Source organism: Phocoena sinus, chromosome 12, assembly GCF_008692025.1.
Source record: "Phocoena sinus isolate mPhoSin1 chromosome 12, mPhoSin1.pri, whole genome shotgun sequence".
In the NCBI taxonomy this organism is placed as follows: Eukaryota; Metazoa; Chordata; class Mammalia; order Artiodactyla; family Phocoenidae; genus Phocoena; species Phocoena sinus.
The window spans coordinates 84,740,004-84,761,608 of record NC_045774.1 but is presented as its reverse complement, the minus strand read 5'-3'; the positions used below and the strand labels follow the sequence as shown (position 1 = coordinate 84,761,608).

The window sequence follows — 21,605 nt, the reverse complement described above, 5'->3', positions numbered from 1 at the left end:
GCAACCAAGCAGACGCAGTCTCTGGTTCCTGGATCGAGAGGCATGTAGTCTGTCCTTTCTCTGCTGCTTGCCCTCCTGTTCACCTGGACTCCCCTATGGTTCCTGGATCGAGAGGCACGTAGTCTGTCCTTTCTCTGTTGCTTGCCCTCCTGTTCACCTGGACTCCCCTAGTGTCCTGGGCCCTCGTCTTCACCTCCTGAAATAGGGGCATCTTGCTCCAGTGTAAAACTTTGTCTCATGCAAGGATAGTTACTTAAGAGTTATCCCCCACAGTTAAAGTTAGCTCTCTTTTAAATTATTATTTAACTTTGCTAACAAGTTGGAAGTAGGGCGACCTTGTCTAAGTTGAAATATAGAATTTAAAAAATACTAATTCAGAATTTTGGGGGGTGTGTTATGTATAACACATTGTCAGACCAGGTGCTCAAACAGGCAACCTGAAATGCACACTGTTCGCTGGGGAATTCAAAGTTCATGGTTTGCTCACTTCCAGACTTAGAAACACATTTTTGCAAAATACTTATGTACTTATTTTAGTGCAACAGATGCTTAGAGATGGTGTAACATTCTCTGAAAATGGGCTGAGAGAACTCTTTGATGGACTGAGGTCCACCACGTCCTCACTGAGGGATCTCTCTCTGCTTTGTTTTGCCCATGTTTACAGGGATGACAATAACTGCATCCACTTTAAAGGTTATGACAATTATTTGAATGAAAATATTTAATGCGCTTAGGAGATTGCCTAATTCATAATATGTGTAAATATTGCTGTTGTAACGGTGTAGCAGCTTGATACTGATAACGATCCTTCTCTATAGAAGGAAGGCTATTATGAAACACATCTGATGAACACCCCTCTTTTTCCCTTCAGCCTTATTAGTAGCTGTATGAAGTCTTCACATGTGTAAGCTCCACTGCTGAATTAGAGCTGTACACTGTGTGAGCACAGAGGCTGAATCTGTCTTATTTACCTCTGTACCCCCCAGCACAGGGGGTTCCCAAAACATAAGAATTAATGAATTGGCAGCAAGTGAAATTTGAAATACGGGGTCAGGCATCGTGCATATTTTTTTTCTTTTCTTTTTCTGCCTGCACCTCTACAGTTTGGAATCAATTTCTCTTTAATGCTGAAATTCTAGCATAAGTGGTGAAAACTAATTTTCCACATCAAATTAATTTAAGCCCTGTATAATTTTTGCTATTTTTAAGAGACAGAAAATCAGTTTGAATAGACAGATTAACAGCTAATCACTAGGTAATTGCCACCTTGTTTTAAGGGTGCACGCTAACTGCATACTTGTGCCTTCAACTACAGTTGTATCTTACAGACGGGTTTTTATATCTTTGCACTAGTGAGAGCAAACAGTGGGATCTTTCAGCTGATGAACAGAGTCGTGGTTCCATTTTGCTGAGGCATAAAAAAACAAGTGCTTCATATTGCTACACAATAATACGTTTTTATTTTGAGCACAGCAGCATGGCCTGAGCTAACTATACATTTTCTAATTTACAAAGTGCACGCAGATAGCATTAAACAGAAAAAAAACCAAAAACAACATTAACACAAATCTCTGTCTCTAGCTTTTGCTTCTCTCCTGCACTTTCGTGCCATACACCAGCCAGCGTTTTGATACCAGGATGCGCTCAGATAGCTCACGCTCAGAACTGTTTTCAGCATCTTCTCTCCCAAGCCATATCCTCCCCGTGTGCTGTCACTCAGGGTAGAGCACACCAGACTCTCTCCCTGGATACCTGAGTTTCATCTTTACTCCCTCTCTCTCGTCCTCACCTCCTACACCTGCCCTGGAGCTGAGCCCATCCCTCCTCCTAAACACATTTGGAATCCACCCACTTCCTGCAGCCACTTCCTGTGACTCCACAGCCCTTCTTCCCCAGTTACACCCTTTTGATCGTCACAGACCTCCTTGACGTCCATCTCACTCGCCTGCAACCCACTCTCCAAACTGCCGGGACAGCATTCAAAACATGGCATCTATTTCCCTCGCCCTTAAGTTCACACCCCTAGTTTACATCGTCACCCTCACCCCCTCCTCCTCCTGCAGTGACCCACCTCTGTCCAGCCTCAGCTCTCCCAGGGGAGATGTTCCCAATGCCTTGGATGAACCAGGCTCTCCTTGCCCCGGGTCTTGCCACATGTGGCACAGTTGCCCATCCTTGTTGGTTGACTCCCCCCTTGTCCTTCATATCTCAACTTGGACATCCTTCTGGAAATCCTCTGCTGGCCTGCTTGCCCCTAAAGTACCCCTAGAGCAACTGGGACTCGTCTGATCATAGTGGAAGGCTGACGGCACTGTAATGTCTCTACTTCTGTGGCCCTCGACATCTTGGAGTTGAGAGGCTCTGTCTAGTCCTTTTTTGTGCACTACTTCCCAAGGAGACTGGCACATGACAGGAGCCCAAGTATTTGTAGAATGAATGAGTTCCATTCCTGCCACTGAGAAGACCCCAGGAAGTTTCTCACCCCTGGGTACTTCATAAACCTGAGATGGAAGAAAATAAATTGTCATTTTAATATCTAGGCTCTTTTGCTTTGGATATGAGCAGAAATAGACCTATTTTCTGAACTAATTTTTTTTTTAAGATTTAATCTTCCAAGATGCCAAATCACCTTTGATGAAATATTTAAAGCAGCTGCAGGATTTGACATTCCTTCTAAAAAGCTGAAAATCCTGAACCGATTTGCAACTTTGAACCTCTGATTCCTCTGTCATCTTCCCTTCCTATCATTTGTGTACTGAGTTTCTATCTACAAGAAGCATGACGAATCCAAAGTTTCGTGCATTTAGAGGAGAACACAAAGTTTGCTGACTTCTCTAGGTTTCAAACAATTACTGTGATTTTTTTTTTTTTTTTTGGTCTGGTTAAAGTACCTCACATTGATTGTCACCAGGTAAATGGGAACTAATACTTACTTGAGTGGTGTGGTTAGAAAAGTAACTGTTGAATCAGCTTCTTCCTTGACCAGTTAGGGTGTACACAGTTCATATCAGGGGCTTCTGAACAGGGTCTCCTGGACCCTTACCAAGTCAGGCACAGCCCTACAAGGTCAACTTTTGTAAATATCCAGTACCATGGAAACCCATTTTGGCTAATTTTTAGGAAACCTATTGTAGCTAACTTCTCTGTCTTACTGCTCTTAAATGAAAATGACTACCTACTGCTGGCCTATTTCACACACACACACACACACACACACACACACACACACGAGTCCTCAGTACTTTGCAAACTCATCCTCATTCTCTGTCATCTTAAGCACTGGCATACTGGAAAAACAGATCTTCTGAACGTATGTGGTAGTTTTTGGTTAAAAGTACATGTGTGTCGATAGTTCCCACTATCATTTACCAGGACCTATAAGTGCTATGTGCCGTTAAGAACGAAACAAAACAGAAAAAGCCCCGTCTTCATGGCGCTCACATTCTAGCAGGAGGCTAATAATACTACTAATAATAAATAAGGGAGGACACCATGTAGCAGTGGACGGTGAGGGGTGTCTTGGAGAACAGCCGGGCAGAGGAAGGGATGGGGTGAGAAGGCGGGATTCCAGAAGAGCTTGAGGGCAGCAGACAGGAGCCACGAGGAGGTTTAGGGAGGGAAGGGGGAGGCGTGTCCTGGGCAGAACGAACAGGTGCACAGGCTGTGGGGTGAGGGTCCTCCTGGAGTTGGAGAAGCCCCCGGGAGGCAGTGAGAGTGGACGGGGGGAGCTGAGGAAGGGGCCAGACTGAGGCGCCTTGTAGCTGACGTTCCTTTCATGGCTCAGCGTTGTACTTACATGGAAAGAAGAACCCTCCCCCACGTGGTATACCTTTAAATAACAGTGGAGCGGTCACCCATATCCTGCTGTGATTTTGAAGCTCATCAGTTCCAGGTGTGGGCCCGGTAAACAGCTCGCCCTGTTGGCTCACCCGTGCCATCTAGTGGTGAATGCTTGCAATTACCAGGTTTTCTGGCCCTAAGGTCGGCGGGGGCAGGGTGCTCTTGTGGGAATAATAATACGTGTCCAAGGTCGGGGCGGGGGGGATGAATTTGGAGACTGGGATCGCCATGTATACACTAATATGTATAAAATGGATAACTAATAAGAACCTGCTGTATAAAAAAATAAATAAAATAAAATTCAAAACAAAAGAATTCCATAACCCCCCACAAAAACAGATGAATGGATAACGAAAAAACCCCAAAACAATACGTGTGGAAAGCTTTCTGAAAACATACATGAAAATTAAGACCTCCGGGTGCAAATTGCTCCTTCATTGGCTTATGTCAAGCCTGAATCAGAAAAAAAAAAAAACCCTGATAGCTATAGCAACAAGTTTTACAAAATGTACTTCAACATCAATGGAACTGAAGAAATTGTTTGAAAACAGAAAAAAAGTACAAGTGAAGTGAAAGATTACAAAGGAAGAGTTAATGAGGGAAACCATGAGCAGAAGTTGGATATAAATAAACAAAAAGAATACTCAAGTGTCATAGTAACATCAGGTTAATTAATTAATTAATTCTATAGAATTATATCGGATTAATTAATTTTATAGAATTCAACTATGGAATAAACTATGCATGATGCATTTTGTGAGTTTTAACATGTATTATAAGTTTCCTTTTCATATTCTGTGATAGTTTTGGTTGACATTTACAGAAACACAATTATCATCTGTTCTATTGTTGTCCAGTGGGGTAGCTTTTAAAATTTCAACTTACATTAATTCAAACAGATATCTTTAAAACTCAGTTCTCAGTCTTGCTTGCCACATTTCAAGTGCTCGATTGCCACATTGACTAGACGCCACCGTATTGGACAGTGAAATTCCCACTTCCGTCACGGCAGAAAGTTCTACTGGATGGGCTAGTCTATTATATTGTTTCCTCAGTAGAACTGATGTACTCGACAAACATGTTCTGAACACCTACTATGTGCTAGACAGCTTAGCAGTTCCTTACAGCAGATTAAAGAGAAATAAAGTAAAACATAATTAGTCTCCTAAAGGGCAAAATTTAGGAATTGAGGAGGTTCACACTGTAACCAGATATTTTCCATCCATTGTGAGAAGAGATATAATACTTGTATATTCAATGACTGAGGTACTGAGGGAGACCCCCCAGAGAATACACCATTTAAGATGTGTTTTAATGATATACAGAAATATTACTAACAACAAGCAAACAAACAGAAAAACAAGGAGGGGAGAGAGTATTTTAAGTAGAGGATATAGCTTTTGCAAAGTTAGGGAAGTGTAAATTGGTATGGGGTATCTGGAGGATGACAGTTCTGTGTGGCTGGTCCATGGGACAATAAATGTGAATCATAATTGGAGAGCGAGGTTAGGGCTTGCTGGAAGGACCCTTTCATCACAGCGAGCACAGTCCTCTTTATCCTGTCAGATAACTGGAGAACCATGGAAAATTTTATGCAGCAAGTTATGGGATTACTCTTCATTTTGGAGATTACTTTTTTGATGTGGCATAAAAGAAGGAAGTTGCTGGAGAATTGTAGCACTTTACACCCTGCCTTTTAATATAAATTAAAAATATATATATTTGGAATCCAAAAAAATATATCAATTCACCTCTCTGTGCCTGCCTGTTTTCCCTTTTGATAAATGGGGCTAATAGTGTCTGACTTATAAAGTTGTTGGGGAAAATTAAATGAGCCCATTCATGTAAGACTGTTAATAAGGGCTCAATGCTATTACTGTTATTGAAGGTTTGAAATTATCTAAGGAAAGCATTTAACATAAGGAAAATGTAAGAGGTGGATGATTTTGCAAAGGATGCAGGGAATGAGATAAGGAGAAAGAATGGTCCAAGTGCTTGGTGGAGGCCTGAGAGAGAAGAGCTTTCTAAGACCCTAAAGAAAGGATTTCCAAGGAGGAGGGGGAAGTCAATATAAAAAGTACTGCAGGGGGCTTCCCTGGTGGCGCAGTGGTTGGGAGTCCGCCTGCCTATGCAGGGGACGCAGGTTCGTGCCCCGGTCCGGGAGGATCCCACATGCCGCGGAGCGGCTGGACCCGTGAGCCATGGTCACTGAGCCTGCGTGTCCGGAGCCTGTGCTCCGCAACGGGAGAGGCCACAACAAGTGAGAGGCCCGCGCACCGCAAAAAAAAAAAAAAAAGTACTGCAGGGAAGGTTTAGTGAGTGATGACCGAGGTGAGCGTGTTGGGTTTGGCCAGTAGGAGATCACTGGTGGGTGAGGAGGGGATATTTATGAAGACGGGCCTGGTGAACGTAGCGAAGAGGGTGTGCAGGAGTCAGGGTTCTAGAATCCAGTTCTGCTGATACCTCCACCAGCTCCATTGCCTTAGACAAGCCTCTTCTTTGGGGGCCCTGGTGCCCCCATCGATAAAGAAGAAGGAAGTGGATTAGGTGATCTTCAGTGCCACTCTCAGTTCTGAATGCCCATGAGTTTCAACCACTCATCTTATTTCAGGTAATCATAACGTGAATATTATTTCAAGATGGCAATGTCTCAAGCTGCATTCTTCACCTACTAACAACTGTAATGGGTCCAAATGAGGTCATACATTCCGAAGTAGAATTAGTTTCAGTAGAATTAGACTAGCATGGGTTAAATAGTATGTTGTCCTCAAAGGAAGAAATTGCTCCCTGGACATCACACTCCTGTATATATTAGATACTTGTTATTTTGTAGGTCCTTGTTTACTTACTAAAGGTATTTCTATAGCCATATAGTCATTCATGTATTCACTCAACTTTGAACAACTTCTGTGTGCCAGGCACACCTTTAAGTGCAAGATACAGAGATGAGAGGACCCAACTTATCCCGGGCAAGTTGTGAGGACAAATATCAGAACATATAAATGGCAGTTCTGTGTGAAAGCACAACAGGAGTTCTGTCTGGAGAAACGACTAATGTGTTCCTTCAGGTTTGATGCAACATAGACAGACCTTTTCTTTCTTTTTTTTTTTTTTTTTTTTGCGGTACTCGGGCCTCTCACTGCTGTGGCCTCTCCCGTTGCGGAGCACAGGCTCCGGACACGCAGGCTCAGCGGCCATGGCTCACGGGCCCAGCCGCTCCGTAGCATGTGGGATCTTCCCGGATCGGGGCATGAACCCGTGTCCCCTGCATCATCAGGTGGACTCTCCACCACTGCGCCACCAGGGAAGCCCAGACAGAACTTCTTCTTTCATGAATTCTTTGGCTTTTCATGAACATATTTCTGGCGTGCATCTGTCATTCTTGCAATTCCCTTTAACTTTCTCACCTCAGTAATCAAATGGAGCTTTTGAAAAGCATAAGGCTAAAAGGTAAAATCTGTTAATTTTTATATAATGTAGTATGATTGGCATCATACTTATATGAAGAAATGAAAAGTTAACGTATTTTTGCCCTTTATTGACTCGTATCACCTACAGTTAATAATTCTGATATGGCTTTCAGTTTATTAGAAATCACTTTATTGTATGACATCCCCAAACTTTATGAATATAGGTGAATACTGGAAAGATTTGTATGTATATGCTTGAATATAATGTTCAGTTTCTAGGCAAATCCAAATGACCTTTTTAAAAAGCCTGCACGGTTAGCACTTTCCAAAGAAAGTACATTTCTGTGAGGATTTTGTAGATAATGAAATGAACGCTAGTGGTGTTTTGTTTCTGAAGACATCTCTGACATTTCAGTAAACAGTATACTTTTATGAAATGAAAACTCTCTGCAGCCACAGAGGTGCGTTTCAGGATTGCTTATTGCCAACATTTAAAAAATAAACACCACCGGCATTCAAGTCTCTCTGTTCTGAATTGCAGCACCTTATGAAATATGCCCAGAGGATTACCTGATGTCGACGGTGTGGAAAAGGACTCCAGCAGGAGACTTGGCCTTCAATCAGTGCCCACTGAATGCCACAGGTAATGTAGGATGACCCTCCAAAGTTGACCACCCACCAAGAGCAGCATGCTGTGTTCCTCACCATGCTTTGTGCTATATCCAAAAATCAATCTGTCCAATAAGCAGTTAATAAAACAATTTTAGTAAAGGGCTTCCTAAGTGGAGACAATGAAGAGACCTGGAAAATCTTGATGTTGCAGTGGTTTTTCAGTGTGACTAATATGCATTGTAAAAAATGATCAAAGTAACAATTGCACACATGTATGTGTGTTAAAAGGGAGAAAATGTACAAACCCAGGTTTTCAGCCCGCCCCCCAGTTCTGTGTCTCCTCCCAGCCTCCCTGTCGTAAAGCTCTCTGTTTTTGTGACTTGCAGGCACCGCTAGCAGACGCTGCTCGCTCAGTCTTCACGGAGTGGCCTTCTGGGAACAGCCGAGCTTTGCAAGATGCATATCAAATGAGTACAGACACTTGCAGCATTCAGTAGGTGCAAAAGCCAACTTTAGTACTTGCTCTGTTTATTTTTTGCTAATGATCGCTGTGTGAGAATTTAATCTTCTGCTATACAGTCAAATCAGTAAAATCTCTGAAAAAAAAAAATGCCTGGAGGAAAACAGGCTGTGCTAGAAAGCTAATTTTTATAAGTCGGTGCTAAAGAGTTTTGTTCCTAGGGTTTGGGGTTTATGGATCCTGCTTGGATCCTGCTATTTAAATGAATGGATTCCTTGTCCAATGAGGGAAAGGCGTGAATAAAATCTGCTACTCAGGCTTATCTATAAGAGTTAAACTATGTATTATGATTGGCACAAATCTGTGTTACATAGTACATAAGACAATTCAAAATACCGTACATTTTAAAATTAAATTCTTTAGAACTTTGGTAGGTGAGAAATGATAAAGCTGTGTCATGTAGGTATCAAATTTCTCACTGCATTTTGACAAAAAAAAAAAAAAGACAGGGGTTATTGTATCAGAGAAAATTAGCTGCTTGCAAAACATTATATGGGACAAATTTCCCAAAATAGTCCCTCTTCTCCCACATATCATTGAATTATTCACAGAGTATGCTGTATAAATATTTCGAGCACAGTTAAGTGTCACTTGGTGTTTTACGAGTGCAAGTCATTGTCATTTTCGGAGACTGTTGTCATTCATGCTGGCAGTCGAGAGAGCTTCCTGCGTGAACAAACATCGCGGGGCTCAGAACAAAATACAAGCCGGAGCCGCTGGAGAGCCCGACGTTGGCAGGGATGCTGCTCAGTTAAGAGCCTTGAAGTTTTGTTGTGCTTATGTTTTCTTTCCATCTTCTTACAGTTGCTCACAAATAAGCCTGATTCTTAAAAAAAATCCTAAAGAACATCTTTGCTTGTGGATGGAGAAGTAGCTTGTACAATAAGAACGCTTTAGTGAAGTAAACGTATTTGATTATCAGAAAAACAAAACACGTTTTAAAAACATCTGAAAACCAAATGCTGTCTAATATGCTTACTTACCAAATCAGTAATTAAACTGATGATTATTTGGCTACACAGACCCTTATTTCTATTATTGTGTGTATGTACATTCATATATATACATACATGTTATTCTATATATATACATAAATACTGATTACACACAAATACATATGTTTCATAATATATATTTATGTGCATATCAGTATTTGGTGATATTTGGCTTCACTGAGCCTTATTTCTTTCAAAACTGAAATATTTCAGAATTAAGTAAAAAAAAAAAAATATATATATATATATATATATATAAAACCAAGACTTTCTTATGAGTTTAATTTTTAATGAATTTTATTTTCCTCTAATTTTAGACATTCGACTCTGTTTACTTAATCTTAATAATATCCATATTTAGTTCTTGTTTATTCATGGTAATTTATATGAGAATAATTGCATGGATTAAGTAAACCATAGGTCAATTCTTACAAATTTGTTAAGAATGAATAATATCAGCTGTTGGCAGAAAATTTTTCCTTCTTAAATTCAGTGTTTTGCACAGTAGTATTTAAACGAGTGTGCATTCTGTGAGTGCAGGTCATCTGATAATGGAGAGAAACAGAAACACTCAGTGAAACAGGAGAGATGGTCTTGGACTGTGAGTCGCATAGAAATCACGCAGTCAGTGATTGGACAGCCGATGTGTCCGTGCCCGTGCTGACTTGCAGACAGAAATCAAGTGCGTGATTTTGTAGAATAAGGAGCAGCCTCAGGGCATTCAGCTTCCACAGAGGACCAAGCACTCAGCTGGGCACTTTCACAAATTAACTTCAGTCCCCACCACAACCTGCAAGTGGGCATCCCTGCCCCAGGTTGAAGCTCTGCTGGGGAGCAGTCCAGTTACCTGAGGCGAGGGTGAAATTTGCATCCCAGGTACAACTGTTCAAAAACTTAACCTCCTTTCTGGAGGCCTTACTCCCTCCTGAGCCTTTGATTTGAAATCCTCTGCCCTAGATTCTGGTGCTGGGGGCACCTTCTTCTGGTTGTGTGTCCTTCGGAAAAGTCATGTGATCTCACTCAAGTCTTGGCTTGCTATTTGCAACTGAAATCGGTAGCCTCACCTTAACACCTCTGGAGGTTTTGAGAAAAAGTAGATGAGATACTGTATGTGGGATGTTTGCAAAGCGAAGTGCTTTGTAACTCTGAGGTATTAATATCTACAGGTAAAGAAAATGGGTTGTATTAAAAATTATCTCCATAAGAGTAAAATTTTAGAACTCAACAATTTATTAACTTGAACGCTTCATGTGGAAAAATACAGATAGATATAGATGAATGGATAGATAGGCAGGTAGGCAGGTGGATAATTGAGTGGATGGATGGATGGATGGATGGATGGATAGGATTGATGTCACATGTATTTTTTTTTTAATCACGTGAGGTTTTTAAAAATAAATTTATTTATTTATTTATTTTGGCTGTGTTGGATCTTCGTTGTTGAGTCTTCATTGCTGCCTGCGAGCTTTTCTCTAGTGGCGGTGAGTGGGGGCTACTCTTCATTGAGGTGTGTGGGCTTCTTGCGGTGGCTTCTCTTGTTGTGGAGCACAGGCTTTAGGGCCTGCGGGCTTCATTAGTTGTGACACGTGGGCTCAGCAGTTGTGGCTCATGGGCTTTAGAGCACAGGCACAGTAGTTGTGGAGCACGGGCTTAGTTGCTCTGTGGCATGTGGGATCTTCCCGACCAGGGCTCGAACCCATGTCCCCTGCATTGGCAGGAGATTCTTAACCACTGCGCCACCAGGGAAGTCCCAGATGTCACATGTATTTTTGCTGATGAATTCTGTTTATATACACATATAGAAATATATACATACTTATACATCCATACATACATGCCTCTAATACTTGCCTAGGGACCATGGTCTTCTCTTTTACAAGTTCAGGGAAGTATAGGACCAATGTATGCCTTAAAGAATGGTCACCTAGTATATCGAGCTCATCATGTGTACTCTGAAAAGTCACTTGGAGGTGGAAATAAAATCCCCTTCCTTGCATGCTTGTAGTCTTGTGGCTTCACATACTTTGTCTGAGTAGCAAAACTAGGTAGTGCTTACGATGTAGAATAGTTCTGTCTCCCACAAATTCTTAAATTACCTTGGAGACTCTGCCTCTTCTCTAGTAGAGTTTGTCATTTCACAATTTAATATTCTATTTTCCTTGGGGGATTCCATTTCTTGCCACTCTATATTCATAAAACTCATTAAATGTTAATTGTCACCTACTGCAGATAATTATTTAAAATAAGTAGATCTGTGTTTTCCACATAGATTACAATATATGTACATACCCACATAGATTACAATATTTATATGCCCATTTTATAAAATATATGAAGACTAAGTTTGAAATGACATTTTATCATCAACACACATTAGTTGAGTGTGTCCTATGAACTCATACTTATAAACAAATTGAGATAGAAAGGTGTCATTAATGAGTTTAATATATAAAATCACTAATCTGTCATATTGAGCACTTATTAAATTCCTCGAGGACAGAAACCATTTGTTTTAATCTTCATTTCTCTAGTGCCCAACACAATGCTAAGCATATTCTAGATATTCCATAGATGCTTGTGTAAAGAATGACTCTGCCACTTTTCTTATCAGGAGAGGGATGCTGGCAGCTGGAGAGTTCTAAGAAGGTGATGTACCAGATTTAATGTTCGTGAATTTTAACCACATGAAATTAATAAGTATTATCCCTCATGTGCAATTTTCCTAACCCAAAAATATCTAGAAATGTGGAGTGATTTATGACATTACTTCATGAACTTACTTGGTTACTGCAGAAGAATTTCAGTAAGCTAAAATTCATGAAGTCTCTCAGAAACTTTGTAAGATACAAAATTAAACACTATGATCCAACTGCTGTTTATTAAAAAAAAAATCACAAACAAATGCACACAGTTTAAAAAAAGTGAAGCTAGAGGAATAAAGTGCTTAATTCCTCTGGGATTCTTGGAGATTTCATGTGTTTTTTCCATATGTTAATATTTCATTTCATATTCTGGGATATTTTTTGAATTTTGTACCAAGCAAGGTAGAAATAATTTCTGAACCTATTGAGAAATAGGCACAGAGTTCAGGCACATTAAGAATAGTGTCTCTTTTACTTATAAAAATATTTGGAGAAAATGGTTGTATATTGTGGACCAAGGGGGCCAGTCCCACCCCTCCCCAAATTAAACAAACAGACCGCCTTGTCTCTGGTACACCTGGAAAATCAGGGTACCTCTCTCTCTCTCTCTTCCCCCCCCACCCTGTCCTCTCTCTCAATCATTCTCTCCCTCTCTCTCTCTCTCTCTTTTATTCACATACAAATACATGCCTACACACACACACCCGAAGTGACAGATGACATAGAACTAGAAGAATGGTTGCCCTCTGCAGGTAGACAGTTCTAGAACAAGGTCACAGATATTCCCCTAGCAGAAGTCCCTCCACATGGAAATGTGAAGAATTGGTATAAATGTGTCCTTTGAGGTCACTGTCCTTTATAACCTCTGTTTCTATTTTTCAAGATGTCATTTAACAGATGAATAGATACAGAAGTTGGAGCAATGATCTGTCTAGTCATGGAAGGGTTGATTTTGTGGGATGGGATGTCAAGGAGCTTGAACTGTGTTTTAAGAACTTGTTTCTCCAGTTTTCCTCTACTTTTATGAGTGTTAGTTAGAGAGAGAGAGAGAGAGAGAGAGAGAGAATGATAGAGAGAGTTAAGGTGGAAGGTTAGGGTGAGTGAGACAGAGACAGAGACAGAGACAGAGAGAGGCTGGGGTGGAGAATGTACTTGCTGCTTCTTGCAGGGCCCAGCAGGAGGGCAGGTGACACAGGATTGGAGGTACACCAAAGAGTGAGTGAATCACTCAGTTTATTACACACAATAAGCACTCAACACAGAGCTGTGAAAATAGAAGAGGGAGTAACAAACCCCTCCTGGAAAAGTCCAGGAAGGAGGCAGTGATCTCTGGTCAGGCAACAGGTCTTTGGACAAGCGTGAGTGGGGAGTTTCCATCCCCCGCAATGGGAAAGGCTCTCAGCTGCGTGGTGTCGGGTCCTCCAGGGAAGAGTCTTCACGTCACTCAGCTTAGTGGTCTCTTTTTAAGGAGTAACAGTTACCCCAGGAAAAGGGGTCTTGACTTTATTCATTCTCCCTCTGTTCCAGTGAAGTACATCGCCCGTCAACGTTCTTGTCTAAAGTAACACTCTTAGTTTATAACTCCAAAACACTCATAGTCCTACAGGGAATGTTTCAAAACAACTAGCATGGAAGTTCATACTGGCCACTGTGACTCATTTTGAGCTATTCATCATGTCTTACGGTAGCTTGAATCCTGTAAGTTTCACACCAGTTGAGTAGGAATCATAATACCAAAGAAATCACATCATAGCACATGCTTTATATTAACCCATATTCCCTACCTTCCAGGTGAATTTTGCTTCATTGCAACAAAACTTCTCACACATCACACTTTGTTGGCCACCACCTAGTTGCACAAATGCCAAACACATTGCCTAAAAGAGGCTAATACATTTGATGACTGCAGCTTATTTAGAGGAAAGGAAGAAAGCAATGGCCACCATAGTTTTGTTTACACCAAATATATTTTGAGCCAGAAAAGTGGACAAGTCTTATTGTGTTTTTAATGAGCAATTGAAACACAAAGAACCGAGTGCTATGGTCCAGCCAACCAGTGGAACTAGCAGATGATTTTAATTTTTGAATATTCATCACTTAAGTAAAGGTAAGTGAGCCTGAGAGAACAAGAGTTTTTTTGTTCTGCCAGTTTTTTGCAGTATGATGTCAGTGTTTATTAGGAGAGAGAGAGAACAGTAGAACATTAGAACACAGCAAGTGATAGGGAAATCAGGAAGAAGAAGCTAGATCAGTAGATTTTTAATCCTGGCTGAACATAATAACCATGTGGGAGTTCTTTAAAAAATACCAATTTGGGAAGTTCACCCAAGGCCAGTTAAGTGGAGTTGTTACTAGCCTACAGTGCACATTCAATAAATGTGAACTATTACTCTTATTAATTACAACATTAATTTGGCATTCATATACATGTATTTCTACTTACTTGGCCCTCTCATGAAAGAATGTGGGCATCCTCCTTTTAAGTACTCAAGGCACAGCGCGTGGCTGCCTTCTTATTTCTGTTGCCAAGTTTCAGGTTTGTCAGAGTCCTCACTCCCAGAGCTCAAATAATTATTGCAGAATCCAACAATGCCAAGGAAACGTTGAAAAACATTATTTCCTTTAAAATGGACAGAAGGCTCTTAATTTATTCAAGGCCACATGTTAAGGTTTTGGCGTCTGAGTTCAACTTCACAATCCCAACGTTTTCAACGTGAGGTCCTAAATAAAATGATGAGCTTACTGAGTGTTCATATAACTCACATTTATTGAATGCTATCTACCCTGAAGGAGCTGACTGAAAAAAAAAATTTGGAAGGAAGATGTTAATTAAATCTTGATATTTTAAGCAATTCATATGTCAAAGTTTACAATGTATTTCAAGGACAAGATAGAGAATATTTTAGACTTTATATTCCATATGGTGTCTGTTCTAAATACTCAACTCTGGTGTTGTAACACAAGAGGAACTATAGACAATTAGTGAACATGGCTGGGTTCCCATAAAACTTTTACAAAAACAGGCAATGGGCTGAATTTGGCCCACGGGCTATAGTTCACTAACTCCTGGTCTATAATATACATTTTATTTTAAGTTGGTTTCTTTTTTTTAACATTTCAACTCTATTAGAATTCTCCATCAGAGAATGGACAAATTTTATTTTGTTCTTCTCTTCTCTGTTTTCTTTAATATTTTAACCAGTCATTTAAAATTTCTTTTCAGCAAAATCTAAGATGGATAATCTGTGAAGGGCTTGTTTTGTTTTCTTTCATCAGTCACATCATCTGACATATGTAGTAAATTTTTAAAAATAAATGTATTTATTTATTTTTGGCTGCGTTGGGTCTTCGTTGCTGCATGCGGGCTTTCTTTAGTTGTGGTGAGCAGAGGCTACTCTTCGTTGAGGTGCGCAGGCTTCTCATTGAAATGACTTCTCTTGTTGTGCAGCACAGGCTCTAGGCGTGTGGGCTGCAGTAGTGGTGGCTTGTGGGCTCAGTAGTTGTGGCTCACAGGCTCAGTAGTTGTGACTCACAGGCTCAGTAGTTGTGGCTCGCGGGCTCTAGAGCACAGGCTCATTAGCTGTGGTGCATGGGCTTAGCTGCTCCGCGGCATGTGGGATTTTCCCGGACCAGGGCTCAAACCCATGACTGCTGCATTGGCAGGCGGATTCTTAACCACTGTGCCACCAGGGAAGCCCTAGTAATTTTTTAATTAAATCTCAGTCATTGTGTAAAACAAATGTAGGATTTGGGGACAGTGTTGATGCCACCAAAAAGCATTCCCACTTTTTCAGACATAATGAGGAGCAGGAACTTTAAAGCAGCCAAGGATTCATCTGGGTCAAGATGTTTTGCAGTTTTCATCAGACTACCACATCCCCTTAGTCTCCCTTTTTCCACTGTGTCTTATACGCTTTGGATAGAGAGCTCATGTGTGCCCATCCTATCAGCCCTGAGAAACTGTAGAAAATTCAGCTCTGTCCTTCAGAGTGTCCAGGATTTCTGCCCAGGCAACTTCAAATACATCAAATGTCTTGAGTGGGAGGCATCTGGTTACTTAAAGCTGGACTCCTCCCTCACTAGGCATTTGTTTCCAAATGCCTACTTACAAGGCTGGAGAAAACTGCACTCTGCTTTTTACAAGTGTTTATCCTAACTCTTCAGCTTCCTACACATTCCAAAAATCCAGCCAATGTCTCATGGCGAAAAATCCCAGTAAGATATTTAGGGACCCTACAATTTCCATTATAGTTCTTCAGCCCTGAGCAACCAAAGAACATTAGTTTCTATTTCTACCCTAGAAGTCCTCTGCCTTGGCCACACCTTCCCCTCACTTTTTGCCAAAATTTAGCAAACATTCCTAAGGGGAAAAATAACAGCTGGCTGAAATTGTTTGCCTACCTCAGAAAGGATCTCTTCTTTCTGGAAACTTAGTTCCTCTCATCCATAGCTCGCTGAAGCTCTGCGAGCTTGAAGAATATGATTTTCGTAATTTACATGTTTTTTTCTAGTTGTAGTGGCAAACACATTGGCCTTAGAGGAATTACTACACTTTACTAAACTGATAAATTTTCACTGTATTATAAAATATAAAAAAAAATCTTTAGGCACATATAATAGTGTTTCCCAGGGAATTTTAAGGGAGTCTATTACAAAGCTGTATAATGAAATACTTCTAAAATTATACTTTATTTCCTCTTTTTTAAAAATGTACAACATATTACTGATTATATCTATAAATCCCAGAAGATTTGTAAGCTTCTCCCTTATTATGGATTATTGTGACTTGGTGAGGAAATGTTAGAATTAGTTTTAGGCATTGAAATCCACTGACTTGAAACTTATTCATGGGATGATTTAATGGAATATACTTGTACAGATAATTATGTTTAGGCTAATGCCGAAGGAAAATATTATAAGGCAAAGTGTACTCTATTATTTAATCATTCATCCATCCATTCAGCTACTCATTAGTTATTCTACAAATATCTGCTGGGCTTTAACTAGGTGCAACACAGTGCAAGGACCCAAGGATGCAACTTGAATATGACACACACAACAAATACAAAATAAAGTAGACAGGAAAAGAGACAAAATAATTCTAAACTGTGATATGTTGGAGGAGCTTAACAAAGTGCCAACATAGGGAATAAAATTTGGGGACTATTTTACATAAGAAAGTCAGTGAGATATCGAAGAGGAAATGACATTATAAGAGTCACCTGAAAGATGAGATAGATGTAGACATGCAAAGAGTGGAGAGAATGAGTTTTTCAGGGCATGAGTGTACATTCTACTGGGGAGAATAGCGTGTGGGAAAACCATGAGGTGTTTAAGGAAGTGAAACTCGATCCAGTGGTCAGAGGTATTGAGCAAGAAGAGAGTGTCATGAGATGAAGTTGGAGAACTAGGTAGGGAAAAAATTCTGTGCCTTAAAGACCTTTGCTAAGAGTTTGGATTTTATTCTAAGGGGAATGGGAAGCCATTGAAAGTAAGGAGTGATATGATTCAATATAATGAAAGAGGGTCAGAGGGCCGTTCTATAGGGAATAGACTGTAGAGGGCAGGATGGGAAGCTGTGGAGCTCACTGCAGAATCCAGAGGAGAGATGATGGAACCCTTTATTAAGGTTGAGCGAGAACATGCATCTGATGTGATATCATTTTCTGAAATGAGAAGGCAAGGCGATGAAGATTAACTTGAGGCAGGTGGCTTAGGGGTTGCCAAAGGTTGCACGGTATAAAAGTGTGACATAAAGAACTTAGAGTAGAACTAGCCAGTGTAGATGTGACTTGTCTCCAGGAAAGTTGAGCTACTTGGATGCAGGTGCAGAGAATACATTTGGTAGATCCAAGATATTTTCTGAAGACCAAAAGTAGAAGCAACACCTGGAAGCTTGTTAGAAATATAGAACCTATCCCAAACCTGCACTTTGAAAAGTTACATTTGTGATTCATATACACATTACAATTTAAGAAGTACTGTGGTAGAGTTTATCTAGGGTTGAAGTTTTGCTGAATGGATGGATGCAAAGAATTTAAATGAGTGCTGGCCAGCTCCGTACCATTGAAAGGCATAGTATGTTAAATGATACCTAGTTTCTCTCTCCTCGCAAATGGGAGGATCGTGCTTCTTCACCCCTTGAAGTTCCAGCCAATTGGTGTGTATGGAAGTGACCTTTCTTATTTCAGGCTTGGGAATGTCCTTGCCAGTGCAAAATCCTTCATCCTTTGTCATCCCAAGCCCCTGAGTGACTAGCATGAACAGAGCTTCCCTGATGACCTGGGTTGCATATGTAAAGTGAGTGGGAAATACATCTTTTGTTTTTAGGTACTGAGACTTGGGAGTTGTTTGTTATCACAGCATAATCTATCCCATTCTGACTGATGCAGTATCTCTAGAACTAGGAAACCAAGTAACAGAAACAGAATTGAAAAAGCCTCAGAGAAGGAGGGTTACCTACTGCTCTGCCTCCCATTGGGCAGGTGCCTGAAAGTTTGGGTCCCGATCTGGAACCACCATACTACTTTGAGCTCATGCATATGCTCTAATGCTGTCCCCTGGGCCAGAATATTAATAATCATTCTAGATTTGTTTGGTGTTAAGAAAAGAAATTCCACCTACCTATGGCCTATGCTCGGGAATTGTACTTTTAAATTTTGACTAGAAATTAAAGCTATTCCTAGGTTTTTTGTGGGGAGGTACGTTTACTGTGCTCTCATTCTTACTTTGGAACTTTCCAGGTTTTACAAGGAAATATGCACAGTGTATACCTGGCTCAGTTTTCTTCATGACTCAGTTTATTCTCATAACAATACCTTGCAATCCTCAAATTCATGGCATCCTCTCTCTCACTTCAGGAATTCCTGGGGCAAGAAATTATGATACTCAATGCACCTATGGCCAAATGCTTTTCATCCTTGGTTCTGGGCAATAATATATAATTTATGCAGGGGAATATTTAACTAAATCTCCCTATCACATTGTCTCTAGAGAAGAATTGTCTTTTCATATTTGAAGTCCTAGCCCTAAGATGAATGTATGTTTTTTTAAATATCAAATATAGGGAAAATTGAGAAGTATTCATGTACTAGAACAAAAGATATACTTTCTTTTTCATACAGAATGATCTCTGTCTTTCCTGGAGACACCAGATAAACCTGTAAATAATTTAAAACCATCATTTAGTGAGTGACTTTTGCCTGAGAAAATGATAGTTATTAACTGAAGCAAAAGATGTATATTTAGATCATTGCTTTATGAAAAGAAGTTTCTTGTATAATTATCTTTTAATTGAAGCCACTTAGAGCTGTGAGAGCCTTTAATATACCTTACAGATGGATTGTAGGAGTTGAAGCTGAAAATAATATATGAATATATGATGTTTAAAGTGTGTCATTTGCAGAGTGACTACGATGAACCATTTTTTAGGATTCACAATAGAGACAACTGTGGCTGGAAGTGGGAGGCATAAAGTGAAAAAAATAAGGTTATTTCAGAAACACACCTACTCTTTAAACCATGACCCTAACCACATCTCTCTATATAAAGAGCAAGGAGGCTTAATCCAGAAGTATAAAAAGCAACTATTTTTAGACTTTTTTTTTTTTTTTTGCCTTTCACTGTTGATCTTGTCAACAGTATTAAATGTGAATGACACAGAAACTTTTAAAGCTTGTCCTTTGGAGAAAAAATGCTCACAGAGTACAGCAATGTGAGCAGATATAATCATTGACAATTATAATTTTACAGGAAATATTAAAATTATAAATCTTTCTGAACTACTTCAGTAACTAAAATAAGAGAATTAAAAAAATAAAGCCCAAGGGAAACAGAAACCTTCATGTATCCCTGGGGACTTTTCTCTCCACTTGAGTAAAACTACCTACACAATCTTTTATAGATATTGGTAAATGGCTTTAGGAACATTTCTGCATTGCATTCAAAAATACTGACCACTACTCAAATAATTGACAGCACCTCAACAGCCTGGAAAGTTGCTCTTCAAGTCTCTTGATTTTTATATTTTTTCTACATATGAAAAAGATTTAGTGTCTCTTTAAAACAAACATGGTTGAGGATGACTTCTAAATATTTAAACATTTTGATAGTTTCTAACAACAGTGCTGTATAAAACCTAGTTAAGTGTGTGGTGTTAAGAGCATGGACCCTGGAATCCAACTGCCTGAGCTCAAATCTTGGTACAATTTAGGAGCTAGGCAATCCTGGGGAACTCATGTCACCACACTGTGTCTCTACATCTTCATCTGTTAAATGTGGATAATTATGGCACCTCCAAGGGTCGTTTTAAAATCAGATGAGATAATTCATGTAAAACATAGTCCCATGCTTGCCATAAAATAGGCATTTAATAAATGCTATATTTTGTTGTAATTGTCATTACTTTTTAAAAGGTAGAAATTCTGTAACTATAACTGTAGAAGTTTAAAATTTCTGAAATAATTTACCGATGTATATTAATTGGATATCATTTAAAAGGCAATTCTGTCAGAAAATGTAAATGTTCTCTAATTATTACATACTTCTTTGTTTTGCATAATTGTGGACAGCTATGTTTTTACCTTGTTGACTTTCGAGGATTATAGTTACAGAAGGAAAAAGAAAATTCTTCTGTGGTTTCAGTTTAATTTAACAAGCACTTTGAGAAGATACCTCTGTGTGTCAGACAATGTGCTGGAAATTACAGGGTAAACAAATTGAAAAAAGAAACTACAGGCCCTTTAGGAGTTTATGGTCTAATAGAATGGATAAGATAAGAACACAAACACTATAATAACGTAAGATAGAGCAAGATTTCTTATATGAGGTTTGAAAGTAGAGATCGTATAATGATTGCAGTTATCTGAAAAGAATTCAGGAAGGAGAAAAGAAAACAATTTAACAAAAGGTTCTGGAGCAAGCATTTAAAGCTATAGAAGTGCATAAGTCAGGGAGTAAGAGCAGGATCCATGGGCTTTCTTTGGGAAATGGTGAGTAGTTCATTCTGGTTGGTATTAGGGAACTGCAGCAGGAGAGGAACAGTGGGATGGACCAAGCTAGTACTTCACAGATCATACTGAGGTTCTGCATAAACTGCAGCAAGAATATATTTTCAATTAGTATGTTATAGCTGAGCTCAAAAGAAAGACAGAGAAATACTTACATATCAGAAATGAGGGGGGAAAAGTGAAAGCCTGAGTGATAGGGGAAAGCTGATGCTTCAGCAGCCTGGGAGAGTTTCAGATTATATGTGAGTCCTAGGTACTGGAGGCTGAGATTCTAAATCTGTCTTGGGTTTGCTGACAAGCGCCCTTTCCACACAAGTCATGATACTATACCTAGCTCGCTGCAACAAGCTGGCACTATCTTGATTGCTCTGGCTTCATGGGCAAGTAAAACTCTGTAGGTCTAGGATATGTTTAAGAAATTTAAATTCATACAAGGTTTTGGGAGGAAGAGGAAAGAAATGACCTTTCAGAAACCGAAACTCTTAGCTGAACCATAAACAGAAGGAATTAACATGGAAATTAATGTAAAATTATCCAGTATTATTGAACTGCCTGAGGCCCTCACCCTCAGAGAAACA

At 39.8% G+C, this 21,605-nt stretch overlaps 1 protein-coding gene across 1 annotated transcript in view; it reads left to right on the top strand.

Moving 5' to 3' along the window:
• The window catches only part of ADGRB3 (adhesion G protein-coupled receptor B3), an 815,189-nt gene that overhangs the window by 353,098 nt on the left and 440,486 nt on the right, over nt 1–21,605 (top strand). The window contains exons 9-10 of the mRNA XM_032651211.1: nt 7,792–7,893; nt 8,249–8,355. Coding sequence (XP_032507102.1) covers nt 7,792–7,893; nt 8,249–8,355 — 209 coding nt within the window. The remainder of the gene's footprint in view (nt 1–7,791; nt 7,894–8,248; nt 8,356–21,605) is intronic.